The 27,914-nt window shown below is 41.1% G+C and overlaps 1 protein-coding gene across 3 annotated transcripts in view; it reads right to left on the bottom strand.

Annotated features, from left to right (window-relative positions):
• Window positions 1–786: 786 nt before the first annotated feature.
• MTMR8 (myotubularin related protein 8) overlaps window positions 787–27,914 on the bottom strand; it is a 38,684-nt gene continuing 11,556 nt past the window's right edge. For 2 of the 3 annotated variants that reach the window (XM_077825739.1, XM_077825742.1), the window contains 10 exons: window positions 26,978–27,106; window positions 23,936–24,070; window positions 21,650–21,782; window positions 19,596–19,705; window positions 18,222–18,347; window positions 16,899–16,948; window positions 9,657–9,857; window positions 9,102–9,230; window positions 7,993–8,119; window positions 787–7,060 (listed from right to left, as the gene is read on the bottom strand). In XM_077825739.1, coding sequence (XP_077681865.1) covers window positions 6,767–7,060; window positions 7,993–8,119; window positions 9,102–9,230; window positions 9,657–9,857; window positions 16,899–16,948; window positions 18,222–18,347; window positions 19,596–19,705; window positions 21,650–21,782; window positions 23,936–24,070; window positions 26,978–27,106 — 1,434 coding nt within the window. In that variant the 3' untranslated portion in view covers window positions 787–6,766. The remainder of the gene's footprint in view (window positions 7,061–7,992; window positions 8,120–9,101; window positions 9,231–9,656; window positions 9,858–16,898; window positions 16,949–18,221; window positions 18,348–19,595; window positions 19,706–21,649; window positions 21,783–23,935; window positions 24,071–26,977; window positions 27,107–27,914) is intronic. The other variant, XM_077825741.1, reaches the window with a different exon arrangement.

The raw sequence follows: 27,914 nt of genomic DNA, 5'->3' as shown, positions 1-27,914 counted from the left end.
CACGAAAGCTCATGTCTCTAAGGTGCCACAAGTACTCCTTTTCTTTTTGCGAATACAGACTAACACGGCTGTTACTCTGAAACCTATCACTGAACAGTGGCCACTGGAGCAATACACCGCAACTGACAGAAGAACTGCTATTCAGAGATCCAGGCCCTGTGGAACTGGGAAGGCGGACTCCAGTTGTTGCAGGATCAAACCTCTAGTGCTTTGAGCAGAAATACAACATTTCTTAAAGAGACTTGTTTTACAATGAGATCCAGGGAAATGAGCTGCCACGATGGGACAAGACCAGAGTTTAGAGAGCTGCTACTAAAAATTTGCTGAAAGTCATCCGAATGCCATTTTCTAGGGAGTCATTTGTGTCAAGGGAAGGTTGTTTTTGATGGAGGAAAAGTGTGTTTCCTTCTAATATATGGAGAGGAAAGCTGAGCATCACTCTGGGATAGCATGAAAATATGGACAGCATGTATTGTGATGGTTAATTGTGTTTCATTAGTATCATTCACCACAGATCAGACTGAGACCTCTATTGACATTGAGTAGTGCCTTATTCTGCAAGTAAGTGCCACTGAAGCCAGTGGACTGCTTGTGGAGTGATGTACTAGTCAGCATGAGCGGGGGCGAGGAATAGGGAGGGAAATCACACTCTAGTTAAGGTAACGTTTGTGATTTCTAGCCGTCTGCATTGATTTGGCATTTTAATATTTTAAATTTTCACACACGGCAGGAATTCACAAGCTAAAAAAACTGACCAAAGAGAGAAACATCACACAAACCTTTACCTTAAAAATGCAAAGACTTTCATTTTATTTTTGTAGGAAATAAAAATAAAATTGTAATGCAAAATGAAGTGCCAACCAAATGCCGTTTGAGACAAGAACACAGTGCTGCTCTAGACATGGTACAAAAAACGTTCAGCAGTGAATCAACGCAGCTGATTACACATATGCAGCTTCAAGGAAAACAGCACATGGGCTTTAATCATACACATTTTTATACAACTGTCCCTCAAGAAGTACATTAAAGACAAAATACCAGCCGACTTACAGAAATAGCAAAAACATTTAAAGGTTTGAGCTGACTAAAACACAGAATTTTAGAGAAGTTCCTACAAAGACCAGCTCATGGCTAGTATAAGAGAAAAGTATTTCTTGTGCTCTGTTTACAGATGACTAGATCCAGTGCTATGAAGTGCACCGTTAGTACACTACTACAGTAATACAGATGCCTATATACACATGAAGGAATGGTATGAGAAAAGACATAGGCCAAACATTTTAACCTCATCTTTCTGCATTGCTTTTGCAGTTTGAAGACACCAACGGATGCAGCAGCACGTGTGGTTTTAATACTTAACCTAACAAATCACACTGACTGCAATTGGTACTGAGTTGGGTACCATTAATACTACAGATATTTAGGAAACCAAGGGTTTTAACACTGCCTGTTGTGCGAATTTGCTTAATTGTGTTAATTGAGTGATGTAAAGTATTTTAATTAAAGCAAAACTATTACATTCGGAGAGGGCTTTCCCCAGCAGAACCCATGTGCCTGCATGTCATGGGATCAGAAGGTAAAAAAGGATCGGCTTCTGATTCACAATGTGCATTAGTAATTTCCACACAAAGAATCTGGTCACTCATTGCAAATTGGGGGTGGAGGGGAGAGAGGAGATTAAAAATGAAAAAAAAAAAAATTTTTTTTTTTGCTTCCAGCCCCATCTTAATGGTCATCCCCCATATATTTCTTATTGAATAGTATCAAAAACCAGATTTTTTATTAATTTATTGCATAAGTCACCAGCTCTAAAACTTGACTGGAAGACCAACTGTTCCTGAATGGGGTCTGATCCTGCAAGGTGCACAGTGCCCAATGCTCACTGACCTCAGTGGGAACAGGAAGTACTAAGCACCTCAGAGGACTGGGTCCAAAGTGTACCTCCATCTGTGACCGAGAGTCAGTTCAAATGCAAAAAGGCAATTGTATAGGTCATGATCCTGCAATGTGCCAAACTCTCTCAGCTCCCTGTGAATATCATTAGGCATTGAATGTAGCAAGCATATCCAGGAGGCACTCTACACCTTGTGGAATTGGACCCATAAAAGTTAAAAAAAACCAAAAATGTCCAGCTATTACTAGCAGTCTCCTTCCCTAGTCAGGAGGAATGGAGAGCAAAACCAGCAAGCACTCATATTCACCCTCTTCCCACTCGAAGAGTATTTTTTCCTATGCATTTTATGGATGGAATTCCCTTACAGCTGAAATACACTGCAGCTAGACAATGCCATGGGAAAGAGTGCATAAACCGTGTTTTATTTACTCTAAAAAGGGCCAACTAGAACTACAGCAGCTGTGACCCAATTAAACATTCCCTTTTTTCTGCCAAGCAGTGGAGAGAGTACCACTGTAGAGAACAATTTTGCAAGACAAAGCATAATTTAAGATTCCAGCATTATGAAGCTCATTAAAATATTCTGAAGAATGTGAAAAAAATAAAGCCATATTGCACCTCTTCCATCTCAACCTCTAAAGCATGTTAGAGTATCGACAGCTTCCTTAGGACCAATACATTTTACAACCAGATACCCACACACATTGTAACACTATCAATTGTAGCATGTGAAGTGAGAGACTATATACAGATGTGCAATCATTAGAATTTCTAATTCAAACACAAAAAAAACCTCCAGGAGAGAAAACATTTATACCAACAAGACACCACCCACTTGAAACAGCGCATTTCCCAGTTATACAAGTCAGAATGGAAAGAGGCATGTAACACTGTTCTGTTTACAGCTCCAGACAAAAGTAGTCTTGACCCAATACATGCAGGCCACTGACTCTGGATAAATAACTTACAGTAGTTTGTCTCCTATAAGGTGGATTTAAGACAACTGCTTCGTAACAGTTTTTAGATTTCCTGTTACACTAGTAGTGGCCCTATAATCAAATCACTCAACATCTTATCAGCAGGCAGGACATTATAAACAGAACATAGGCTTCTACAACCATTTTGAAAGCAACAGCAGGAAGCCAATGCTAGTCGATAGGAGTCCAGAGGACATGCTACAGTGCTTTCAACTGCCTTTTATTTCTGAAACAGAAAATCTTCCTCTTGAATGAAAAGCTTCTAACTAGCTGGTCTTCAGATAGTCCAACAATGTTACGGTATCCCAAGAAACTATGGAATCATTCCCATGACTACTACTTTACTGCACTCTGATTAGCACTGTAGTACAAATGATTTCTGATACACGCTCTAATTGTACAAACATACATCTTAACAAGATGAACTTTGTTGTAAACAGTTTCCCTTTTTCGTTGAGTTTTACGTTTTGAAGATTTACAGCCATGCACAGTTTTGTTACTGAAATCAGAAACAAGATTAAATGCAAAGATCACGCTCAGTGCGTAGAGTAACCCTGCCAGAGCTCCATGCACATACCAATGGTCAAGGCAAGAGTACAAGGGATTTGCAAAAAGGTCAAAATGTCAGATTGTTCTAGATATAATAAAGGTCACAATGTATCTTTTTTAAAAAACAAATCTATGGATGGTTTAGAAGACAAGGTACTGTATGAAGACTTTATAAAAACATTTTGCAAAACGCTTTTGTACAAAAATTAATGGTATGGCTAAATCCAACAGTAGTCAGTGGAAATTGTTTTTATACACACAGCACTGTACACAATTTTCATTAAAGATCACATAGAAGAGTGTTGAAGTTTAATATAATTGGTCCTGAAGAGTACCTCTACTAGCCTCATGTGCAATTTAAAAGTTCTCAATTTCAGGAAGGCCTATGTAGGGTTTAATACCCATTTGCTCCTGTCCAGAAAGGAAAGACAAGCTACATCTATTGATCCTTTTGAGAAGGGCTCAACCAGCTAAAACTGCCAATGTGAAATTAATCTCTTATGGAAACTGTTGCGGAGAGGCAGAAGGAAAAGAAGTTCCCATTAAAATACAGTTTTCATAGAAATCTAAAAAAGCATTTTGAGCCAGGCATACACTTAGAATTCTGGACCAACAGACTAAGACTAAAGGTGTTTCCTTTAAACGTAAAACAACTATGTTAGTGTGGCAAACATGAAAAAAGAGGTTAGCATACAGGTTAGTTTTGATTTTAGGAGTTGGGCAGAGCCCTTTTCTTTTTAAGGCAGAGGGATTCAAGAGTGGATTTTCTTCTCTTGAGATGTGAGATTCATTGCCACAGAAATAATGCATTTAGAAGTGTTAAACTAAACACCAAGATATTAAATTCATAATCATTTAAATGATGCAATATTTCTGGTGTATACCATAACTTAACATATGTAGAAGAGTGGCTTTTTTGTCCTTAACAGATCCTTTCACCATCAGAGTTCTGTATCTGATGTGCTTATTACAGTGTTTAAACCGTTTAGATACTATGTAACTATCTCCCTCATATCCTGAAAACAAATATTTTTATTTTTAAATCAGACTAAAACCAGCTTGCTTTAAAAACTGAAAAATCCACAAATGAAGAAAAAAAAAGAAAAGACTTAAAAGGCTTGTCCTCATTGCCATTTTAGGCACTATACATTCTCTGCCATTCACCTTTTTGCATTATGTATATTGTGACCCATAACAGGATATTTTCTTGCCCAAACTGCAAACAAGATACTGAGAGTAATACAGTCAGCATAAAACCAGAGCTAGTTTCCTTCTTACTATTTACATAGTTTTACTTCCCCAGTCTCTACACATTGATCAGTTTGAACACTAAAAATAGCCTGTAGTCAGTTTCACATTCAGGTTGTATGCTCTACAAGGAGGGCTGCTGCATTTCATATTACCACAGGGGAATGTCTGAACTATTTATTGAAATAATATATTTTTTTAAAACTTTGAAAACATTCCTATTTGAATTAGGTTTCCATAAATCTAAAACTGGGTTTCAAGACCAGTACAAATTCTAAAACTTGAACCAGAGGAAGCAGAAATATTTTCAGGACAACTGAATATACACAAGAGGCCATTTGAAACCTCAGAGATATTTTCTTTTTTGTAATATATTTCCCCAGAAAAGTTCAGTACTGATGGAACACCTGTTTCTTCTTATTGCTGGGTTTTGTGTGTGTGTGTTTTTACCCAATTTCTCCAGCTGAATTTACTGAGATTTAAGGAAGTCAAGTACTTGGCAAACACCACAGTGAGTCCATGACTCAGCCAGAATTATAACCCAGGGAGATTTCCTCTCCTTCTCCCTCCCAGCCCCCCAAACAAGATGACAATCCCCAATAACATTTTTCACCTGTTTTACAAAATCAAAAAGTCCACTGTCATAAGAGGTGCTGCTTATTATCATGGTCTAAAGCAAAAATCTTTTTAAAAAGTTGACTGTCTGAATGCAAATTACTGAAAGGTAGGCCAGTGAGAATGGAGACTATGAGCAGTGGGATCATCCCTCTTTGGCTTTAACAGAACGGGAGCTGATACATAGTATTTTGTGTATAATGGACTTGATCATGAGAGATGCTGAGCACCTGCAACTGTTACTGAAATTAATGAAATGTTTGTTTCATTTTAAAGGAGGAGGGGGAAATGAGTTTGAATGTCTTAACTGGAAATGGAATGCAAAGTGAGCAGAATTTGCATTCATGTTTTAAGATCAACTATTACATTCTCAATTGGCACTTAGGATGTGCTGTGAGGCGATCATTTTTAGCCTTCGTTTTTAATAACAGAAATACATTGCATTTGTTGTTGCTGCCTTGTTTCTAGGTTTGAGAGAAAGCACATTTCTAGGTCAGAACAAAAAGTTATCCCCTTGTTGCAAGACCCACGTTGGCAGGATAAAACAAGAAAAGTTCTGGGGTAAATTTAAACATTTCCCTCCTTTCTGGTTTGTAACTCACAGGATTTTAGGGGAAACTTCTTCACCACTGTCAAATGCAAATACTACAGTATGTTTTTGTGTGGTTCAAGTACATTAAATCAAATAGGGATAGGATATTCTTAAACATGTGGGAGTAAAGAAAAGCCAGTGACTCAGGTGACCATCTGAGATCCTAGGCAAGTTGGCAGCAGGACATATACAAAACGGAGTTTTAAAAACACTGACCACAAAAGAATCATGTACTAAACCTGCATATTACAATAATAAAAATTACATTGTCGCGGTTGGACATTAAGATGGTCTCAATAAAAAAAAGGCACAGTTCCTTACAAATGTGCAAAGGAAATGAAAATAATTAATCAGCCTCTGCTACACTGTAGGATTCCATGCAGAGCATCATTAAACAGCTAAGAAAAGCCTTTTTAGCATATCCACATTTTAAGGTGAACTAAAATGGCATTTACATCCTTTCATTGCCAAAACCCAAAGCACATCTCTTTTACCCCAGTTATAAATACTGTGTGGCTTTTAACCCTCCATATCAAAGTGACCAAAAGCATCTTTATACTCTGAAAACCCAGTAATGGAAGTCAACTTTAAAACCTGGTAGGAGAGACCACATTTTCACTGGAAAGTGAGGTTTATACTCTCAGTCAAGATAGCCTTCTAGGCAGCTCTGCATGCACATTCGTCTTTTTAATCTGTGGTGATGCAACCCAAACTAAGGTAAAATCCCTTCTCTAGGTTGTTCACACACCTCACAAAGAACAGCCCCTCCACACACACACATTAACACTTGGCTGTACATGGTCGAGGCAGCTATGCCTTCACAGGGCACAGATTTTGCATACCTTACTGCCACATTTGCATGGCTCACACAGACTACACTATAAGAACTAATCACTGGTGCTGCAGCTTCTCTTTTTTAGCGTCCGATTCTATAACTTCCGTGGTGCTGTTAAGGTCAGGAAGGACATGGTGATTAGCAAGGTTCTCTTTGTTCCTTTGGTCCTGATCAGGCATGATGCTGACTTCTTCCACTATGGCACCATTGGTCAACAGAGCAGGTGGTTCACTTTCGTAATCCTGGGGAGTGTTCAGCATTGGGGTTTTCGAAGACTCAACTGAGGCATTAACAATTTTAGATAAGGAGCAAACTTCATCTGGCAGGGGACCATCTAGGAAGGGCAGCTTCTATACCAGCAGAAAGGAATTAGTGAAAAAGATTAACAAAAGATGAGACACCCTGACACCAGGGCTTTATGATGAACAAATGTTAATAGTCTCGAAAAGACTCATATCCACCAGTTCCTGAGCACTGCATCTCCTAGGTCAATGCCTCTTTTGCAATAAGCACTCTAATATTTTATGCATAATCTGTATGCAACATAGCATTTGTAAGAGTATCAGGAAAATGGCTTTTCTTAAAACACTGTGTTCGAGCTAGCAATTCTACAATTTTCAGTATTCATACTAATCTAACAAAGGACTCAAACACCACCTCACTAGTCTATTTTTAGATGTCTAGTCATGTGTACAGAAATGAAATCATAAGCATAGAATTTTGCAATTTAGCAATTAAAAGCCACACTGCTCTTTTCTGTAGGCTGTATAGAACAGAGATATCTATGTACAAGCTACAGATCTTAAACAGTGGATCTACACTATTTTTGCTGCCTTGTGAATTTGCATCCTCATTTTTCTCTGTACAACAGGTCAAAGAAAAAAACACTTCTATATGTAGCAAAATTTTCTTTTGTTACTGGTGAAAGGAGATGGATTAATTATATGAGAGATTTTAGTGCTTTGTTCTTCAGGGGTGGCACAGCACACGCAGCAACAGTGCTAGCTTCTCCCATGTACCTCAACCCTGTTCAGGAGTGGCCACTCTACGGGGGGAAGAGAATGTGACCCATTTACTCTTTGGTCCCTCTGATATGAGGGAGTCAATTATAATCGGGTTGTATGTGTCAATTACCTAGATATATTCAAACAAGTGTTGGGATTCCAACGTGCGCTGGATTTGCACCAGTTACCTAGAGATACATGGTGCCACTATCCTAGTCTCAGACACATTTGCTCAGATCATCATGCAGTTTTGTACATTATCCACGTGCAGGACTCACGTTTTCCAGGTCAGTTGCATTGTCCTCCAACTTTATCTTCTGGCTCATGCAGTTGAGGAGATGGTCCAACACAGACTGCTTTGGATGCATCCCTTTGTCAAAGCGGTTATACATTCCGCACCAGAACCTCAAGGACAGAAGGAAAGGGAATTAAAAGATCTGCTGTACTTTGTTGCTTGTGACAGGGAGCAATTGTTGTTCCTGTTTAAAGAAGAGATTTTCCACTAGTTCAGGCTCCACGTTTACTTAAAAACCTAAAATCCTAGGTTTTATAAAACTTAATAGGAATAGACAAGTTTTCATGAAGTTTTAGAAGGGCTAAATAAAAAGTTCTGAGGATCTACATATTCTTCACCATGCCCAACATGGTCCAGAGGATAGGGTACCAGACAAGGAGGAGACCCAAGTTTGCTCTGCAATGGATTGCACTGTGAGCTTTGACAATTCAATTAATGTACATACCTTTAACTTTTTCCATCTATACCCTCATTTCCAAAGTACCTTGACTCTTCAGTAATACTTAGCACTTTGAGATTTGTGGATTGAAACAGCATTGTGCACTAGTGACTGAGAAACAGGAAGTGAAATTGACCAATGCAATTGTACAGTAGTGCCCAAGGCAAATAAAGATGAAAAACAAGCAGCATAAATAAATAATAAAAATCCATTAGATTTTATAATAATTTCAGCAGCAACAGCATACTTGTGTGTATCAGCAGCACTTTAACACAAAAAGGTCCCTGTTTTAAAAAAATATATATATATATAAGGAGGCACTATTTTTAACAATAATGTGTCCACTCTCTCTAAGGAAAGCTCTCAGAGCTGAAGTGGCATATATTTTATTCTTATTTTTTTCCTGTAACAGGGAGGCGGCTACCCGGAGATCAAATATTTAAAATAATAGTACTTGCACTTATTTAGTAGATACCTATTAATTTCAAACTGCTTTACTAGTTGGAAAGCATGGTTATCCTCATTTTACAGACGAGGAAATGGAGGCACGCAGAAGTCAAGTGACTCATGCCAGGACACATGGCAAGGCATTTTAGTTATCACTTCCATTCCTGTGAAAAAAAAAAGTATCCCTCCTCCAGTAAGTGACTTACTGGAAACTGAAAGGTAGAGTGTTTGGCTTAAGCTCCTTGTAAGCTGTGAATCCCTTATACAGAGGATTCCTGAACTCCTGCTTCTTCTGTAATAGGAAAGGCCAGAGGGAATGGGTCTTCTCAAAGATCCTGTCAATTACAAAAAAATTGAATCACTAACAGTTACGAACGGTATAAGTATAATGCTAGCTGCACTGTTCAAGATGTGAGTAGGACTGCATAGAAGATATTTATCCTTTCTATAGTGCAATTAGTGCACCAAACACAGACATACCCCAGTCCAAGCCCTAGGGAGCTGATAAATTAAATTAGACAATGGAGGGAGTAAAGTGAAGGGCAATAAATTGACACCTGCAAGTTACTGTGGAGTTGCTATTTAAAACAGAGTTTTGGGGATACATTCCTCAATAGATGAGATTAAGTCTTTCACACTGCAGAGCACCTGCAAGAATTAAGAGAATTTATCCCTTAACCTTGATTACCTTTCCAATTAAATTTCTTAAAAAAGAGTTTAGAGAGACTTCCAGACCTTTGTCCCATGAACTGCCAACTCACTTCAGAGCCTCCCGTTCCCTATGGCAAGTCCCAAGGAAGTTGCCAAACTGGCAGGAGTAGACATGGTCATGGATTTCGAGGAGGAACCGCTCATTGAATTCAAATGCACAGGGAAACTGCTGCATGAGTTGCCAGACACATTCAGCAAACTGAGTGAAGACAGGGGACACTTCCTTTGCATCACCATCGAGATGGCCACACCTGGAGAGTTAGAAAGAAAGCTACAAGGTTGCATCCTATAACATTCAACAATAAGAGAAACACTCTGACCATCATGTGACCTGGAGAAAGAGTAAATCTTTAGGAGAAGTGATGCCAGTAAGTCACTCTATATCATGTATAGTTTAGGTGCCGAGGTACAGAGTACTGTCAAGGTAATTAGTACTGAGGTTGGAACGTTCTGGGTAACACATAACCGAGGCATTTGGTACTGAGGGAAGCAGAGTCCACCAATTTAGTGGGGATCACATGTCCTGTCTTGGAGGTTGATACCAGTACACTGGAAAGGTCTTGACAAATGAGTCTGTATTGTGAATCTGATGACTCATGTCTCAGTTTGCTAGGTGCCAAAGATGGTGACGTGTGCCTTGGCTCATCTCTGGAGTGGTAGTGGCAGACAAATGGGGCCTCTAGGTACAGGTGCCCCAGGAGTTCAAGGTGCAATCTCGGTTCACCAGGACACTAACAGAGAGAGAGAGACTGACCAAATGGCTGAGGCCTAGCGACAGCCCTCCTCTCAGGGTATGTCTACATTATGAAATTAGGTCCATCTTATAGAAGTCGATTTTTAGAAATCGATTTTATACAGTTGATTGTGTATGTCCACACTAAGCGCATTAAGTTGGAGTGCATCCTCACTGCCATGGCTAGCATCGACTTATGGATCGGTGCACCGTGGGTAGTTATCCCACAGTTCCTGCAGTCTCCGCTGCCCATTGGAATTCTGGGTTAAGCTCCCAATGCCTGATGGGGCAAAAACATTGCTGCGGGTGGTTTTGGGTACATGTCATCAGTCGCCCCTCCCTCCGTGAAAGCAATGTCAGACAATTGTTTCGTGCCTTTTTTCCGTGCAGACACCATACCAGGTCAAGCATGAAGCCCGCTCAGCTCAGCTCACTGTCACTGCTGCTGTTTTGTCCTGTGTGCTGTTGTCAGCAGACGGTGCAGTAGGACTGCTAACCGTCATCATCCACTGCTTCTGCTGCAACTCTGCTCTCCTGCAGACCAATGCCACGGCAAGCATGGAGCCCACTCAGCTCCCATCACCGCTGCTGTTGTGACATTTGTAAACACCTCGCACATTATCCTGGAGTCCATGCAGAACCAGGCTAAGAGACACCAGCACGAGGAGGATTTTGATGAGGACATGGACACAGACGTTTCTGAAAGCACGGGCTGTGGCAATTGGGACAGCATGGCAACAGTGGGGCTAGTTAATACAGTGGAACGCCGATTCTGGCCCTGGCAAACAAACACAGACTGGTGGGACCCCACAGTGTTGCAGGTATGGGACGATTCCCTGTGGCTGCAAAACTTTCGCATGCGCAAGGCCACTTTCCTGGAACTCTGTTAGTTGCTTTCCCCCACCCTGAAGTGCAGAAATACCAAGATGAGAGCTGCCCTGACAGTTGAGAAGCAAGTGGCAATAGCCCAGTGGAAGCTTGCAACGCCTAACTGCTACCCGTCAGTCGGGAATCAATTTGGAGTGGGCAAGTCTACTGTGGGGGCTGCTGTGATCCAAGTAGCCAATGCAGTCACTGACATTCAGTTATCAAGGGAAATGTGCAGGTCATGCTGGATGGCTTTGCTGCAATGGGGTTCCCTAACTGTGGTGGGGTGATAGACGGAACGCAAATCCCCTTCTTGGCACCAGACCACCTTGCCAACCAGTACATAAACTGCAAGGGGTACTTCTCAATGGTGTTGCAAGCACTGGTGGATCACAAGGGACTTACTTCCCAGACCAGAAAATTACCCTTGGGGACGTTGAAATGCCAGTAGTTATCCTTGGGGACCCAGCCTACCCCTTGCTCCCATGGCTCATGAAGCCTTACACAAGCAGCCTGCACAGTAGTAAGGAGCAGTTCAACTATAGGCTGAGCAAGTGCAGAATGGTAGTAGAATGTGCCTTTGGACATTTAAAAGTGCACTGGTGCTGTTTGCTGACTAGGTCAGGCCTCTGCGCAACCAACATTCCCATTGTTATTGCTGCTTGCTGTGTGCTCCATAATGGCTGTGAGAGTAAGGGGCAGATGTTTATGGCAGGGTGGGAGGTTGAGGCAAATCACCTGGCATCCAATTTTGAGCAGCCAGACACCAGGGTGATCAAAAGAGCACAGTAAGGCACACTGTGCATCAGAAAGGCTTTGAAAACCAGTTTCATGACTGGCCAGGCTTCGGTGTGACAGTTGTATATGTTTTTCCTTGATGCAAACCCACCCCCTTTGTTGATTTTAGTTCCCTGTAAGCCAACCAGCCTCTCCCATTCAAATTAAAGTAACTATTGTTTGGAAACCATGCATTCTTTATTAATTAAAAAAAAAATGAGATAGCTGACAAGGGAGCCTGGGTGGAGTGCAGAAGGAGGGAAGGACAAGGCCACATTGCTTTTTGTAGCCACACTAAAAATCAAACTGTTGGAATGACAGCCTTCTTTTGCTTGGGCCATCCTCTGGAGTGGAGTGGCTGGATGCCCAGAGGGCCCCACCCCCACGTTCTTGGGCATCTGGGTGAGGAGGCTATGGAACATGGGGCAGGTAGGCGGTTATACAGTGGATGCAGTGCGGGGGTCTGTGCTCTTGTTGGCTTTCCTGCAGCTCCAACAGATGCTTCATCATGTCCGTTTACTCCCCCATTAGCCTCAGCATCGCATCCTGCCTCCATTCTTCGCGCTCACTTAATTCTTTCCTGGCCTCTGCCACTGAATGCCTCCATGCATTAAGCTGTGCCCTATCAGTGTGGGAGGACTGCATGAGCCCGGAAAATGTGTCATCGCAAGTCCATTTTTTTCCACCTTCTAATCTGCAATAACCTCAGGGACAGAGATGATGGGAGAAGAGTAGAAACATTTGCACCTGGGGGGAGATAAGGGAGAGTAAAACTGAGTTGGCTTCTTACACCTTTGCAACATGTGGGAACGTTTCAAACTGCAGCACCCTCCCTTCCCAGAGCAAGCAATGGGTTGGGTTTCACATTTAAAAGAAGGGGCTGCAGTATTCGGGTAGATGTGAAGCACACACCTACCCCCCACCCCATGGCTATTCTCCAGGATGATCCCTTCACACCTCTCCCTCCCCCCGCCGCGTGGCTATTCTCTGGGATGATCCGTTTTAGCCAAGCGCAAACAGCCCAGCATGAATGGGGTCCTTTTACTGTTCCCTTACAAAAATTCCCCTATTTCAACCAGGTGACCATGAACACTATTGCTTTTAAACCCTGTACTGTAGTTACAAATGTGCTCTCACCAGAAGTCCCTTCTCCGGCTTCAGGGTCAGGGATCCCGCCTTGGGAGGGTATTGGCTCCAGGGTGATGAAAAGGTCCTGGCTGCCGGGGAGAATGGATTCACCACTTGCCTGCTGTGCATTCTCCTCTTCATCCTCCTCCTCCACAAAATCCTCCTCTGTGTGGCGTGAGACTCCCCCCTTGCAGATGTCCACGGACAGTGGTGGGGTAGTGGTAGGGTCCCCCGCTAGAATGCCATGCAGCTGTTCACAGAAGCAGCATGTATGGGGCTCTGACCCGGAGTGACCATTTGCCTCCTTTATCTTTTGGTAGGCTTGCCTGAGCTCCTTAACTTTCACGCGGCACTGCTGTGTGTCCCCGGTGTAGTCTCTGTCCAACATGCCCTATGAGATTTTGGCAAATATATTTGCATTTCTTCTTTTGGATCGGAGTTCTGCCTGCACAGATGCTTCTTCCTGTATAGCAATCAGATCCAGTGTCTCCCTTTTGGTCCATGCTGGAGCTCATTTGCGATTCTGGGACTGCATGGTCACCTGTGCTGCTGAGTGCTGCTGAGCTCGCCATGCTGACCAAACAGGAAATGAAATTCAAAAGTTCCCGGGGCTTTTCCTGTGTACCTGGCTAGTGCATCGGAGTTCAAAGTGCTTGTCAAGGTTCCTCCCCCACTCTGAATGCTAGGGTACAGATGTGGGGACCTGCATGAAAAAACTCCTAAGCTTATCTTTACCAGCTTAGGTCAAAACTTCCCCAAGGTACAAAATATTCCACCCTTTGTCCTTGGATTGGCCGCTACCACCACCAAACTAATACTGGTTACTGGGGAAGAGCTGTTTGGACACGTCTTTCCCCGCAAAATACTTCCCAAAACCTTGCACCCCACTTCCTGGACAAGGTTTGGTAAAAAGCCTCACCAATTTGCCTAGGTAACTACAGACCCAGACCCTTGGATCTTAAGAACAATGAACAATCCTCCCAACACTTGCACCCCCCCTTTCCTGAGAAATGTTGGATAAAAAGCCTCACCAATTTGCATAGGTGACCACAGACCCAAACCCTTGGATCTGAAAACAATGAAAAAGCATTCAGTTTTCTTACAAGAAGACTTTTAATAAAAATAGAAGTAAATAGAAATAAAGAAATCCCCCCTGTAAAATCAGGATGGTAGATACCTTACAGGGTAATTAGATTCAAAACATAGAGAACCCCTCTAGGCAAAACCTTAAGTTACAAAAAAGATACACAGACAGAAATAGTTATTCTATTCAGCACAGTTCTTTTCTCAGCCATTTAAAGAAATCATAATCTAACACGTACCTAGCTAGATAACTTACTAAAAGTTCTAAGACTCCATTCCTGGTCTATCCCCGGCAAAGACAGAATATAGACAGACACACAGACCTTTTGTTTCTCTCCCTTCTCCCAGCTTTTGAAAGTATCTTGTCTCCTCATTGGTCATTTTGGTCAGGTGCCAGCGAGGTTACCTTTAGCTTCTTAACCCTTTATGGGTGAGAGGAGCTTTCCCCTGGCCAGGAGGGATTTCAAAGGGGTTTACCCTTCCCTTTATATTTATGACAGTGCTGTCCAGAGTGGCCACATTGAAGCACTCTGGGATAGCTCCTGGAGGCTAATACTGTCTATTTGCATCTGCACTACCCCAAATTCAACCCAGCAAGGTTGATTTTAGCGCTACTCCCCTCATCGGGGAGGAGTATAGAAGTCGATTTTAAGAGCCCTTTAGGTCGACGGAACGGGGTTGGTTGTGTGGATGCGGTCATTTTTAAAATCGACCTAACGCAGCTAAATTCAACTTAACCCCGTAGTGTAGACCAGGCCTCAGTGTCTGAGGAATCTTGTATCAATCTCAAGGAAGAACAGCTTCAGACAGGCTTCCCTTACTCCGAGTGCATTTGGAAAAAGTGTGTCAAATAGAACACGGTTCTGCGATGTGTCTATCTCCAGTGCAGAATAGGCAATAGGAGAACCCGTCATTAATAGGCAAAGAATTACACAGGGGACAGATCTTAAATACTGGTGATTTAGTTTCTGCCATGAAGCTAGTACCACCCACATCTTTCCATACTCTATACTAACAAATGTATTTAATTAAAATATATATTTTGCCAATGGGTGACTAGGCATGTGAAAAACTTCACTACCACAGTGCTCTGGGAAAGGGCAGATACTGCATGGGTTCCATCTTCCTGCAATGGGCGGTAAGAAAAAACCGAGGCGTAGTTGGGCCTGTTCTGCACTTTATGCCCTTGGATGGAGGGTGCGCAGGACCTAGGGCACAGGCAGGGCTTCGCAGACATTGCTGTCCAAAATAATCCAACTTGCACACAAAGACTGGAATCCATACGGACAATCATTCAAAGAACATTATTGCTTAGATGAGGCTCAGAACACCTCATATAATTTTGCAAAATGTTTTCTAGGTAAGAAAGGATTATTTTTCCTTTTAGTATATCCAGAAACAAAAGGACCAGAACAAAGGAGGGTTCACAACAGTTTAGCAAAGCAGGCAGTTCTCCTACTCTGGCACTGAACATTCCACCACTGCCAGGAAAGCCAGTGGGTTGGAAAGGGACACTGCCTTCAACTCTACAGAAACAAGTAGCAACTTTTGCAAGTTTGCTTGGGGCAAACAAATTGTTCAGTACTATTTTTTCCAAGCTAATGGCAACATGGTCTCCTGCTACAGAGAGCAAGCTGAATACATTCAGGGGACAAAGTCACAGCCTGAACTCCTTCATTCCATCTACAGTATCATGCAGCTAACCAAATTACAAAGGAGAAATTCACCTTCCCATGAAGCATCGTGCACCAGCCATGACTAGGGGCAGAATAACTATCTCATCCTATGTTCCTAGGCGATGATGAAATTTCACTCTTCCCTAAGAACTTGACAAAGTGTGCAAAAAGTAATTTAAATTTTATGCTGTCCTTCCTTTACAATACTGGTGAAAGGCACATTTAGTTTCTGGTCTTAGAAAAACACAAGGTGAAAACAGTTCTTCCCACAGAGGGAAGAACTGTGGGATATGTTTGTTTGGGCTGCAGTTCATCTTTGGATAAGTCCTTATAAGGTAATGTTATGTGGATCTCTAAATGGGCTTTTCTTCAGGTGTGTCTCACTCTAAGAAAAAATATTTATTGACTACACTATTAAACAAGAGTATTTTCATATTGAGACAATTGTTAAACAAAGTTCACTTCAGTACAGAACCTCAGTTCTTCACCATTTAATGTGATAAAATAATCAGACTATTTCTTCCTAGTGTTAGTCTGGACCAAGTAAATCTCTGTATTTTTCATTTGTTAATTAAATTACCATGCAGTACAAATGGATTATCAATTAGAGAGCAACATTTTTATAAGCCCATGGAATGCAACTCTTAAATTGGTTAGTACTAGAATTGTGAGCTGAAGTTAAAGCTGCAAATACTCTGTAAATGTTTGTTGGGTTTTGCCCCTAGCCCAGTCAACACAGAAGGGTATCAGAGGCAAAAAGCCCCTCCAAAACGTGACTGTTTCACACCCAGTATCAATGTAATATCAACCCATTGTACAGATGGAGAAATGGAAGTGTAGAGATTAAATAATTTGCTCATTTTATAAATCAATGAATATAGGAAAACATGCACAAAACCCAAGAGTTGATGAACCCTAAGGATTCCAATTCAAAAAGAGCAAATGCCCCTTACTCTAAGCACATACAGGTTGCATTTTACCTTCAACCCTTCCCTCCTGTTACCACCCCGAGTATAATCTGCTTTTACCTGTGTGAGAACTTGTGGCCCATCGCAATCCATTCCTTTTCTATTAGAACCTTCAGTTTCAAAGAGAGAGAGAGAGAAAGTAAATGAAAAACTATTAAGTTGCTTGGAAAAAAGTGAAATGATGCCTCAATACCACAGAATTCTTCTAGCTAGGCTTAGTGGATAGTATCTGTCGTACCCTGCCTATTTATCAAAAAAGGTTGATGAAAATTATAAGATGATTTATGGAATTGGAACAATCCTCCATCACCAGTATTAGACTATTGCTGGGATAGGATGTTATTCTGAATCTTATTGAGAATCTTTGTGCTGTCACTTTGCTGGTGATTTTGCTTTATTAACATAAGAATTAATTTCAATAAATACATTACTACCCCCAGGAGACAAGTAAACCCTTTCAAAACATAACCCCACAGACCAGACATCTGGACATTTTTCTTGAGGTATATGCTAGAACCATCACTGTTTATTCCACTACACAGCTACTTCATTCTGAAGAGACCCAAAAATACCTTGAAAATTTTATTTTTAAAAACATATAAATGGGACTGTAAGGAGTATTCTATCAAATGGTACAGGCCTTAATTAAAGCTGGATTTTTTTGTTTACTTAATTGAGATGTTTCTATTTTAGAAAAGTATGAACCTGCATAAAACCCTTATCAAAGAAAATATATGGGATTAGCTTAGCAAGGACATGTACAGTGATGCACTGAATAAATGAATCGGTGCCTTAAAGGAATACCTTTTTAGACCATATTACATAGTCAGCCCAGAAGTCGTCATCCAGGGATTTAAAGAGCAGAAGATACCCATACACCTACATGCAGTATTTCTTTGGCAAATACATTATTTTGTTTTAATGGTTTCGGGATCTTTTTCGGGTATTATATTCACCTGGGAATGACTACACTTTTATGATTCATAAGGTACATATTGGATGTTACAAAAATGAAAAAATGTCTTTTATATTATATTAGCACCCAGTGGTCCTGATCAGAATCAGAAGAATTTGCCGCTCCAGGCCAATGGGGGCTGCGGGAAGCAGCAGGGGCCAAGGGACATGCTGGCTGCCCTTCCTGCAGCCCCCATTGGCCTGGAGCAGCGAACAGTGGCTAGTGGGAGCCGCAATCAGCCGAACCTGCGGATGCAGCAGGTAAACAAACCAGTCTGGCCTGCCAGGGGCTTTCCCTGAACAAGCAGCAGACAGGCTTTGAGAAACACTGATCTAAAGTGTTTAATCAGGGCTTGTTTACATTCCAAACGCTTCACAACGCTACAATGCATACTTCATTTTTAAAACCCAAAGCATATCTGTTCTTACCATGAGTCCTTTAAAAGTTCTATAAAACGGGTCTAAGAGGAGGCTAGCCAGTGAACAGACCTGAGCTGTACGATCCCACCCATCTGAGCAGTGGACTAAGACACTGGCTTTTTCTTCTTTCACTGCCTGCCAAGAAGAGAATAAAACAGAACACAATTTAACAGCTTGGTAGTTGTGGTAACTAAACATAATCCCGTCATCTCACAAAGTCTGATTTATCTTTAATAGAGTTTCCAATCGGCACATTACAGAATACAGAGATGTGGCCCTCACCTCTAAGAGTTTTCAATTTAACCTGAAATGTTACACAAGTTGGTGGGAGGTAACAAACAGCAAGGAAGAGTCGGGATGAGGAAGGACACAGATTTCAGAAATATGAACATGCAATTACTTGGCATGTGTATATTCATATCCGTATAATATGTATTTGTTGCTGACACTTCTTGTGGGCATTATGGGGGAAGAAATCTTAAAGAAGGATGTAAGTGAGGAAAGTTGACCCTATCGCTACCCTGGGACTGGGAATTTTCAAGGAAAATTAGGGGACAGAGGAAGATCATCACCCCAACTTCCTCCCATATTTGTGTCTCTCTTCCTTTGTACCGGTAGCAGAAGACTAATACAAAATCATTCCTCTTTTAAAAAAAAAGAGAAAAGAATTCACCATGGAGCAACCCAGAGAAGAGAGAATACTTATGCAAGGCAATTGATTTCTACCAATCATTTCCTGCATTCCCTTTGCGGTTACTGAAGATCTGTTTGCGGCAGCAAATTTGCTCCTTCCACTTGATCAGAAGAAAAGTCATGCGCCTTACAATAGCCCATGGAAAAAGAGATCGGTGTTAAAAGTTCAAAATTATGCCATCCATATAGCATATAGTGACAGGAGATGACAAACACACTCAGAAAAACCCTCACTTAGAACACCACAATTTTTGCTAACTAGTGAAAGTGTTAAGAAAAGTTATGAGTTGTTTGCAACATTAATTACACATCAGGGCACCTAGGCATCTTTTTTAATTATTCAAATTGAAGTAAAATAAAATTGAGAACAAATGAACAGTAGGTAATGTTGCTCGTTGGAATATACTGGATAGGTCACAGTTTCAATCCATGTAGGAAAACACTATATTATAGTCACAAGACACACACAAAGAGACAGTTAGGTCTCCCAGTCTAAGTCTTTACCATTGCAGGCTCATTTTCTACATTTTCGGGTAGAGAGTCCAATCTAGTGTTAAGTGTCCAAACAATGGGGCTTCCCCCACTTCTCTTGGGCAACTATTTCACAGCTGTCATTACTAACAGGAGGAGGAGGGGTGTGTGTGTGCGCGCGTGTGTAAAAAAATAAATTTCTCTTGGGGAAAGTTATACCTTAGCAAGAAAGACTCCAGCATCCATTACAGCTTTAATGTGCCGTAACCAGCCTGAGTTCTCCAGTCCAGTAAGAAAGTCACTCATTGAGGGAGATTTTGTTTCACACACTGAAAACACAAACAAAAGAATTAGCAGAGATTTCTCAAATGAAATGCACAGTAACCATGATTTTCTCAACCCCTCCTGTCCATCAGTGCTAATCCTCCTCCACTGAATAATAGTGACACAGCTTGGTTGATCCTGAAAGCTAATGTTCTCTGAATACTGAAATACAGGAATCAATTTTCTCTCTTTAAAGAGATCACACACTATGGATATTGTGTGTGTGTGTGTGTAAACACACAATTAAAATTCTTTAGCTTGCAGAGGGCTCTAGCATTTAAGCCTGGAGTATCTTTTCCCTCCTTTCACCATTATAATCAAAATCTCATTTCAAAAGAGCTCTCTTCAACCAAGGCAGGTGATTTAAGGTTTTATGTGTTTACCCATCCCTTCATTATAGAACATCATACATACTCAGACACCACCAGCATATAATCACTATAAGAAACTGACTAGAGAAAGATGGGGAGTTCTAATTTCTAGGGGTAAATGACGTATCTCACCTGAAGAGGGCTCGGATAATATGGTGAAAAGCATGGTAGAAAATGCTTATAATGTTATAGTTCAATAGTTCCTCAGAACCTCTGAGACACACTATCTTTGTCAAGGCCTTCTAGCCAAGGGGATAAAATAAGAATAAACTAGCATTTATTCTGCTTTTTCACCCACTCCAAAATAAATCATCCAGCATCAGGTCCTCTTGACTAGAGCAGTACTTTTGCATATACCAAACCCCCTGTTCCGTCTAGCCTGATTTTTCTCCAAGGCCAATACCAAACCCTGGATCCTACCAGACCAGCTGATCTGGGCATCAGTTATTCGATCACTCCATAGCATTACACTGACAACCCAAATATTAACCTCCTATATATTTTGAATGACTGTGTTTGTATTATATGCCTCACGATTCTAGGCAATGGGACAAGACAGAAGGACTTATAGTATCAGCTTCAAAACGTTCCCCAGACTCTGCCAGCAGAAGGATGTTAATACTATAGTGAATAAGCCAGCAGGAAGTACTGTATCAATACTCTCACTCTTCTCTTTCTTCACTTAGGGTCTGAGTCCCCTTTCAGTTTTAGACCAGAACAGCTCCGTTAGCTTCAATGGCATGGCTCCCAATTTACATCAGTGTAAATGAGAGGAGAATCAGACCCCTAATCTCCACTGGTCCAGAAGAGTGTCCCCTCAAGTCCATCCCAAATAGCAGTGCAAGGCCATGAGAATGTGCATTCACATTTAAAAACAAATGAAAAAAATAAAAGCTACATAGTGCAAGTTGTTAACTCTCCTGCAGGAGAGTTCTGAAACCTACTCTCACATCACAGATTACTCATACCAAAATAACCCAAATAAAAATAACTTCTTTCAATTGCATTTCAGTATTTCATAAATTAACTAATGATCAGCTTAATGGTAAAAGGCTATGATCATCTTACTTGTTTGTTTTTATTTTATTTTTGTATGTGGTTGATTGTTTACTTTTAATGACAAAATTTGCTAAATATTAGCTTTTATTTTAGATGCATGGTAAAACTGAACACAATGCCTCTTATCAGATCCTTTTTTAAAGTATGCAGTATTGTTGCAGTCATGTCAGTCCCAGGATATTAGTGAGACAAGGTGGATGAGGTAATATCTTTTATTAGACCAACTTCTGTTGGTGAGAGAGAGAAGCTTTCAAGCCTACCTAGAGCTCTTCTTCGAAAGCTTGTCTCTTTCACCAACAAGTTTTTAAAGAACATTTTAACATCAGCTAAAATACTGTAACACTTTGAGCCTTTTCTATAAGACTAGCACAAAGCCAGATATTTACTCTCCTTATCTTTTTTCTGTCCCATGCCCCGAAGTGCACATGCAGTTATGTACACAGGATGTGTCTATTGTGGAGTGCGAGTTACGTCAATAGGTGGCAACCAACACCACAGGGACAAAGGCAAGTGCCATACCTTCCAAGAGTTTCTGCAAGCTGCTCCGCATCACGTGGATGTTTTCTATGCCGATGAATTTAAAGCGAATGTTGTCATAGTTATCTTCATTCTCATAACCCTTACCAGCAGCTCGGTTTGCCATGGCATTTAACTGTAGAAATCAAGTGAAAAAAATGCATAAGCAAACCTGGCTCACAAATGCTTTTCATCTTCCAGAACATCAGACATCAGGCAAAGCAAGTTCACAAAAGTGAGAGTGGTGGGGAACGTTGTTAGTTTTGGTTATTTTTGCCCATTAATTGTTTCCAATCGTTTTACTAAAATTACGTGTGTGCAGTCAACTAACACTAGGCAAAGGCTTAAGAACCTGGATGTCAATTTCAAGCTGCCTAACACAAAGTAGTACCAAAAGCTTGTTTAACTATAGAAGTTTCACTGTTATCACAACTGAGATTCATTTTCTTTTTAATTGAGAAGCTAGAAAAAAAAGCAACAAATAAAAGCAATAGTTACATTTGAACACATCTTTCATCTAGCAGAAATATTTTTATAAACCACCATAAATGTGCATGGTGCTGCAAAAATAATAAAAGGATTCCAAAGCACTTGAAAAAAAAATAAAGAGAGTTTGTTTAATCTATCACTAAAATGCAGCCAACTCAGAGGTGGAACATGGCAGCTGCTTATTAGCAAACCGCAACAATGTGTAAGTTTACAACAGCAAGAATACCGTATTCAATTGAAGTTGCAGGAAGAAGTTAAGGAAAAGGGATGTTGATTATCCAGAATGGAATTGAGCCAGGCCCATACTAAAGTTACCATAAAATCTAGAATGGTCACAAGTGAATAGGACCTCAGTTTTAACTCTCAATCCCAAATCCATGGATTTTGGAAGTGGAGTAGTTTGCCTCCATGGAAAGGAATGAGGTAGAGAGATTCAGAAACACAAGCCTAGTAGCACATAGTGAAAATAAATCTAGGTTATTTCATTCTCCTTAAACAGGTTAAACGCTGGCTGGTGAGAGGGAGAAACGTGGCTAAATATAATCTCCTCCCTTGCCATCGAGAGGATTATCACTACATAGCCATTAATTTAATCATAAATGTCGATGGAACACCTGTCAAAGTACATGAGCGCCACACAAATGCCAGATGAATGTATTATGATCAATGTTACTACAAACAAATGATTATGGAACAAATAGCACAACAGAATTAGCTCTAGGAAACACCATACTCAACAGCCGAAGACTTGCTGAAACATCCTCTATGTTTACCTGGAGGCGACACCTGATCTGCACCTTGTGTGTCCCATTTCCAGTCTAATACAGGCCATGCCAATATCCCCTAATAGTAGATGAGCTCACTACTTCAGATTCAAAATGGCCAGCAGTATAGAGCTGCTTTTTTTGTAGTTGGATATCCTCATGCAAATCCTCATGTTCCAATTTCCTTATGCCGAGAACTCTTCATGAATAGGTCCACAACAGATGCAGACATCTCACCTTGTTTTCAAGCTATTTATGTCTCAAGATGTAATCATTAGATGTTTCAGTGCAACTTCATGCAAGCATTTCCCGATCGCCTAGGACAGAGCTATTACTGAGCCAACATCCCAACAGTGACGTTTTAGCCCTGAAGTGCCATTACTGAGGTAAAAGGAACTCCGTATACTGTAATGGCAGGTTTCACAGTGCACTAGCAACTTTTATGCTCTCCACTGCAATATTCATTAAAATTACTTTTATGTCAGAACATTGCAGGAACTGCACCTCTTCAGACTGTATGAAACCAGATAATCCTTGAAGGCCACTGTGCCTCTGAGCCACACCAATACTAGCACTTCGGATTTGTGCAACCAGTACTTTAAACTCCCCTCTCCACGTCAATGATAAACTCGGGGCCTAACCTCTGTACTGGGACCCATTCCACTGCCTCAGTCAACCACTAAAGGTCATTAAAGTTGGGCTACTCTTAACTATAACGTCAGATAATCTGGTATACTCTAGGAACGAGTGCCCCTATGATCACCGCAGTTTGATCTCACACAAACGAATGGGAGGAGGGGAGACATTAGGACCAAGAACGGCAGCTGGACACGGAGTTCATCATTAAGGAGCGGTGAGGTGGACACCAGTTTCTTGGGGAAGGAAGGAGTGGCCTCTGACATCCCCCACCATAATTTTAGCAGAGCTTCCTCATACTATACTAGGTTAGAGATCTGAAAACCATGATCCATTGGAAGCAGTGTTGACATAACAGATGTGAACTTTAGAAACATCCACAAATCCCATTAAGTGATACCTTTGGCCTTGTGTCTACAACATACATGAAGGGACTCCCTGGGTTGGCTTGTCTAATTGCCTGCAGCATCTGTTCATCCTCCACACAGCGAGCACTGAAACCAGAGAGAGGCTGGCTACAGCGACATATGGCAGCCTGAAACACACAATAGTTTACTGTAGAGAAAAGATCAAAATCAGGAATATTTATTGCTCGGAGGGACACGCTAAAATTTGATGGGGATGGTTCTAAGCCTGGTCTCTGTTTAACTGTAAAGCTTCTGTCACGTGGACAAATTAGTGAAAAATTCCAGCTCATGCTTCTAATCTTCTCAAGAGCTTTGGGAGTCTCAAGTGGATTGTGCTTCTATGGAGACAATTATCCACCCTCCTCTCAAATGCATTGCTCTTCTGCCTAATGACTTCTATCTGTTGTAATAATTGGGCCTCCAAATTTACCTTAATCATGCACTCAACTGTTAAAAGTATGTGGAAGTTCATAAAATGCCATAATAACCTATAACAACAAATGTGGATGGCAAACGATGCAAAAGGGAGATCGAATAACTGAATAACTAAACAAAAAGGCCAAATTGATCTGATTCAAGGTCTGTGTTGAAATTATGCTCGCTAAAAACAGAAGACGTGGAGCTGGAAGTTAATGAGCCAAAGCTTGTATGTTGGATATTAGGCCTAATTGGTGGACAACATAATGAGGGTGTGACACACTATACCTTAGGGAAGTGTCTCTTAACCCCCATATTCCTCATCTGTATATAACTGTGATATTGCATATAAAGCATGCCATGTGAGGTAGCAGGGAAAAGGTTATGATCAGCTGAAAGACACTGTTCTATCTAAATATGCACATCACCAATACATATGAAATTATAAGAATTGTGTTGTATGGTTTTCACTAAAATATGCTGTGGGTTTGGGAGGCACCCAAATACCAACTATACAGAGACACTGACAAGGGAGGTAACCAACAACCAGGGGGGTGCTGTTGAACAGACATCAGCCATTGTCCAGCGAGGGAGCTACAATGAATGACTCACCTGCACTGATGAAGTGGTGAACCAAATTAATAAATCTGCACTGCTCATCTTCAGCAGTGCAAGACGGTATATTCCTGAGGTAAAGTGCTGGGAGCTAGCGGGATTTTGCTAATGCCTTTCTCTGTGTGATTCATGAGCGGCTCTGGAAGCATTCATGCAATCTAGCTGAGTGTGGGGCTCCACATGTGGTTGTGCTGCTGAGTGATAACACCGCCTAGAGGGGCTTACTGCTTGTCACTAGCAAGGCATTGTGAGAGACAGCCCAGGCTGGAGAGAGAAAGGGACAGAGCGGTCCCACTGTCCCAGGCTGCACCCCGGTGATCTCGTCACAGAGGGGATGGGCTATTCCACTTATCACTCCCATCTTGGGTCCTTAAAACAAATATTTTGTGGGGAAAGTACTAAAGGACCAAAAATGAACAACAACAACAGATGGAAAGAACAGAGAAGGCTACTGGAGCGAGCTTCATATCATGGATGCCACTCCCACCGTTTCCTGGGACTCCGGGCCTTCACCATCCTGATCCTGAGAAGTGTCTTGATCAGAAGGGGCCGGAAAGAGAGGGACCCAAATGACGTTACCTTCTCTACCAGCTCAAGCTGAATCCCAACCACCATGTGCAAAGACAGTTATTACTATCTTCAATACTATCTAAGAGACTGTCAAACAAGGGGACCTTTCTTTCTAAGCCTCGTCTTTAACAACAACAGGATCTCCAGCCCAACTCAACTAAGGCCTGGTCTACACTAGGGGAGGGGGATCGATCCAAGATACGCAACTTCATGAAAGTGTAGCTGAAGTTGATGTACTTAGATCTACTTACCGCGGTGTCTTCACTGCGGTAAGTCGACTGCTGATGCTCCCCCGTTGACTCCGCCTGCACCTCTCACTCTGGTGGAGTACCGGAGTCGACGGGGGAGTGCTCGTAGGTCAATTTATCGCGTCTAGACTAGACGCGATAAATCAACCCCAGCTGGCTGAGGTCTCTATATAAAAGCCAGACATTGTTTAACACAGTCTAAATGTTGGACAGTGACTGATCTATGTTCACGTTTGGCCCATTTATTCTATCTCATACATACACCATATCCCAACTGTTGCTGTCCCGCTTCCCCACTCCCTTTCCCTTGTTCTGACTTCCTCTCTTCATGACTTTAGTTAGCTATTACCGATCCATACTTGTAGCAATGCTGAATTTGACTGTAAACTTCAGTAGTTTCTGACAACACAACTTCATGCAATTTGTTGTGTCAAGACAAGCTTCCTCAGGAAAGCACCTTGAGCCTAACAAGTTAACTGTGACAGGATTTTGCTCATCTCTGTGCCTGAAACAATGCTGAAACAACAAAATTAAAAAAGCTGCATTCTACTCTTCAGTTAGAACAAACTTCACTTATTCTGAGTTAATACAAAAAAAATAGGGATTTGTTCCAAGCTATTTCCTTCTGTTCAAAAGTCAGAAAATTGAGCTGAGTTAAGCTGCAATTTGTTAAAGATTGTCCATTATAACTAACTTAGTTTACAAACCCAAAAAGGCTTTTCTTACAATTGATCCAAGTGAGATTTCAAAGAGGAAGTTTGAAAGGATCATGCTTTTTTTATGTTGGTGTAAAGGACAAGCTTTGCCAAGTGACTGTTTTATTTGGGGAAAAGGGAAAGTAGCAAAGAGAGTCTCAACTTCTGATAGCTGAAGTTGTGTTTGCTTAGAAATTTCTTCAAAACGTAAAAAACAATAGTTACACTTGCATATACATTGCTCATAGAAGGATCTCAAGTGCTTTAAAAAACAATTAAGCCTCAACTCCTTATGAAATAGGTCAGCATTACCCATATCTCATAGGATTATATCAGGTCACATTGCAAGCTAGTGGCAGAGACACAACTCCTGGCTTCTGTTCTAACTCTCCAATTCTTTTAACAACTTGATCACATTCCTTCCCTATATTAAAGCTGGGTGGGCAGCAAGAAAAATAATGAGAAGACGACCAGAATGTGCATAACTAACATTGTTTTCTTTGTAAAGATAGGAAAGCACTGGGATCCGCCCTCTGCTTCTGAACTTTGAACTTCCAAACACAGTTGCTTTATTAGTAGCCTTTGGCACCACTATTTCTGGAGGGTACGTGTTGCAGACCTAGAGTACAAATGGGGGGGAAAATTCCAAATATTAAATTTGCCAGCTTGATATTAACATGCCTGAATAATTAAAGATTTGTTACTTAGCTTTAATAAATAGTAACCATGGATCAGCTTGATATACAACCAGAATTAATCTTTCAAAAGATTAAAATAATTAATGCTGTTTTTCAAACATGTGAAACACTATAATTAATATGGATGCACGAAACTAAGTAAACATTTGATATACTAATTCCAATTTGTCCTTGAAGAAACAAGACAATAGCAATGCATAGAATAGTAAGATTATACTAATAAAATGCATCTTCTGAGGATCATGGCTCATGTAGGAGCAAAGACTAGAAGTGAAGACAGGTTGTTCTTACGTTAAATAAAATAACTGCCCCCCTCCAATGCCTGTGCATCTTGGAATGAGCTCCAACCACACAGAGCGTATACTCAGAGTTCAGTGTTACCCTGATACTCGAATAATTTTCAGCCCCCCAAAATTTTTAAGGCTTGGCGTCTTTTCAGTGTACACTTCAGACAAATTATTCTCAAAGCCTGGCTTTACTTAAATTTGTTGTTTGTAAACCTAAACTGGGAAACACTAGAGGAATTAAAAATAAAGAGATCCCGAATGAGAGGTATACACTGAAGCCTAAATTTCAAAAGTGACTAATGATTTTGGGTGATCAACTTCAGATGCCTGAAGAGGCTTAATTTTCAGGAAGTGCTGGGAGCAACCTTTCAGAGACCTCAAGTTGGGTGTTCAAAAACTGAGGGACCAAAAATTACTGATCACTTCTGAAAATTTAGGTCTG

This window comes from Eretmochelys imbricata, chromosome 9, assembly GCF_965152235.1.
Source record: "Eretmochelys imbricata isolate rEreImb1 chromosome 9, rEreImb1.hap1, whole genome shotgun sequence".
NCBI classification, from domain to species: domain Eukaryota; kingdom Metazoa; phylum Chordata; order Testudines; family Cheloniidae; genus Eretmochelys; species Eretmochelys imbricata.
This window is presented reverse-complemented; position numbering and strand designations above follow the sequence as displayed.